General features: G+C 41.6%; 1 protein-coding gene across 1 annotated transcript; it reads right to left on the reverse strand.

Moving 5' to 3' along the window:
* Positions 1-632: 632 nt before the first annotated feature.
* Positions 633-1,580, reverse strand: LOC125362418 (olfactory receptor 2D2). The gene has a single exon (XM_048361266.1). The coding sequence runs from the start codon at positions 1,578-1,580 to the stop codon at positions 633-635; it is 948 nt and encodes a 315-aa protein (XP_048217223.1).
* Positions 1,581-2,089: the final 509 nt, after the last annotated feature.

The raw sequence follows: 2,089 nt of genomic DNA on the forward strand, positions 1-2,089 counted from the left end.
CATGTCATGTTTCATTGTACCCATGTTCCTCGGTACCCACCTGATATACACATGCATAGTACCTAGCTCATGGGAAGTGACTAAATAATGTTGGTTAAATTTTTTATTATTTAATGATATGAAGAAAATCATAAATGCCAAATGGTAAAGAACTTGGATTAGAGGCTAGGTCCTGGTGAAAATTATTTCCAATTCACCAGAAAAAAAAAAAAAAGCTAGCTTTGGAGGTAAAGATGGTGGTAGAGTGTCAACTTTGAGCAAAAAAGCCAGGCAGGAGTTAGAGGCCCTGAGCTCAAGCCCTAGTACTGGTAACGACAACAGCTAAAGAAACTTGGATACAGATCCAGGGTAGATGATAATATACATCACAATTTAAAAGATCTATTTTATAAGGCTTATGAAATGTGCTTCTGATGGGATTTACTATCTCCTAGGTCTCAAAAGATGAACAAGAAGGAAGCCAGTTCCTTGTATTGTCTCATGAGTTATTATCCTTCCTCTTCTACAAAGTAGAAAGGATAGAGAGTGGGCCCATGGAAGAGACCCAGTGATGACACCATTAGCCTAGATGACATTCACAAAGAAATCTACCCCACAAAATCTTACCTTGTCAGAAGCCAAACCAGTGTGAGTCAGTGAGTGGTTCTCACCCCACATGGGCAATTCCTTGTGGCTAATTTTCTCAGCGCTCCCTTTACATCCTTGTTCCTCAGACTATAGATAAGAGGATTCAGCATGGGGGTCACCACCGCATAGAAAACAGACACGAGTTTCTCCTGCTCTTTGGAAGACTTGGGTGTCATGTAGGTGACAATAGCTGATCCATAAAAAAGGATGACCACCATGAGATGGGAGCCGCAAGTAGAAAATGCCTTGAGCCTTCCTGCTGCTGATTTTATCTTGACCACTGTCACTATGATGCGGCCATAGGACACAAGAATGAGGGAGACAGGTATTAGGAGGATCACAACTCCCATGAAGAAAATGGCCATCTCTGAGGTGTGAGTGTCTGTGGAGGCCAGGACCAACAGTGCAGGGGCCTCACAAAAGAAATGAGCAATACTGTTGCCGCCTCGGTAGGGAAGCCTCAGTGTGAATGTGGTGTCTACCACAGACACTAAAACACCGCTGGTCCATGATCCTGCGGCCAGCCGGACACACACAATCCAGGTCATGACGCTGTGGTAATGCAAAGGGTTGCAGATGGCCACATAGCGATCATAGGACATCACTGCCAGGAGAGCACACTGTGTGCACCCAAAGATGAGGAAGAGGAGAAGCTGAGCTGCACAACGTATGAAGGAAATGGCCTTCTTTCTGGAAAGCAAGTGGGCCAAGGCCTGAGGAACTATGTTGGTAGAGAAACAGAGGTCAGCCAGAGACAAGTTGCAGAGAAAGAAGTACATGGGTGTGTGAAGTTGGGAGTCAGCCTGAACAAGAGAAATGAGGAGCAGATTTCCAAGCACAGTGACCAGATAGACACCCAAGAATAAGATGAAAAGCAGCTTCTGGGTGTGCAGGTCATCAGAGAGCCCCAGGAGGAAGAATTCTGTCACCTGTGTCTGATTTATTTGTCTCATAGCTTGTCTTCTTTTTCAGCAAAAAGTCATTATATTATAAACACAGATGTGCATAACCTATAAAATTTTATGATTCAGAATTAGAGGTCTTAGGAATATCCTTGACCACTATGAGCCATTTCAGAAATCCCTTTTATAATATTGTCATTCTGCTTTACTTGGCATGTTTGCAGTGTTGAAAATAATATTCTATAAAGTGGTGCCTTCCTTGTTGGTATCATCTGGCAAGTAAAGAGTAGATCAAAAGCATTCTCCTCCCTATTCTGAATTATCACACTTCTAAAAATACAGGGATAAGTAAGATTGGGATCATTTGTGAATTTGAAAAAAAATGCAATTTCAATTTATTATCCATTAAATTCTCTTTGGCCTATGCCAGTCTGGTCATGTTTGCTCCATATCAAAGAACATATTAACTTACATTGTTTTTTTCTAAATAAAAATAATTAGGACATACAGCTGGTTCTGTTTTTCCTTAAAAGATTAGTCTGGAAAGTATAGGAATTCAA

This window comes from Perognathus longimembris, chromosome 13 (genome assembly GCF_023159225.1).
Source record: "Perognathus longimembris pacificus isolate PPM17 chromosome 13, ASM2315922v1, whole genome shotgun sequence".
Classification (NCBI taxonomy): domain Eukaryota; kingdom Metazoa; phylum Chordata; class Mammalia; order Rodentia; family Heteromyidae; genus Perognathus; species Perognathus longimembris.

What these genes read in the sequence shown, in the direction of transcription:
- LOC125362418 (XM_048361266.1), bottom strand. Translation starts at nt 1,580, where the DNA reads ATGAGACAAATAAATCAGACACAGGTGACAGAATTCTTCCTCCTGGGG.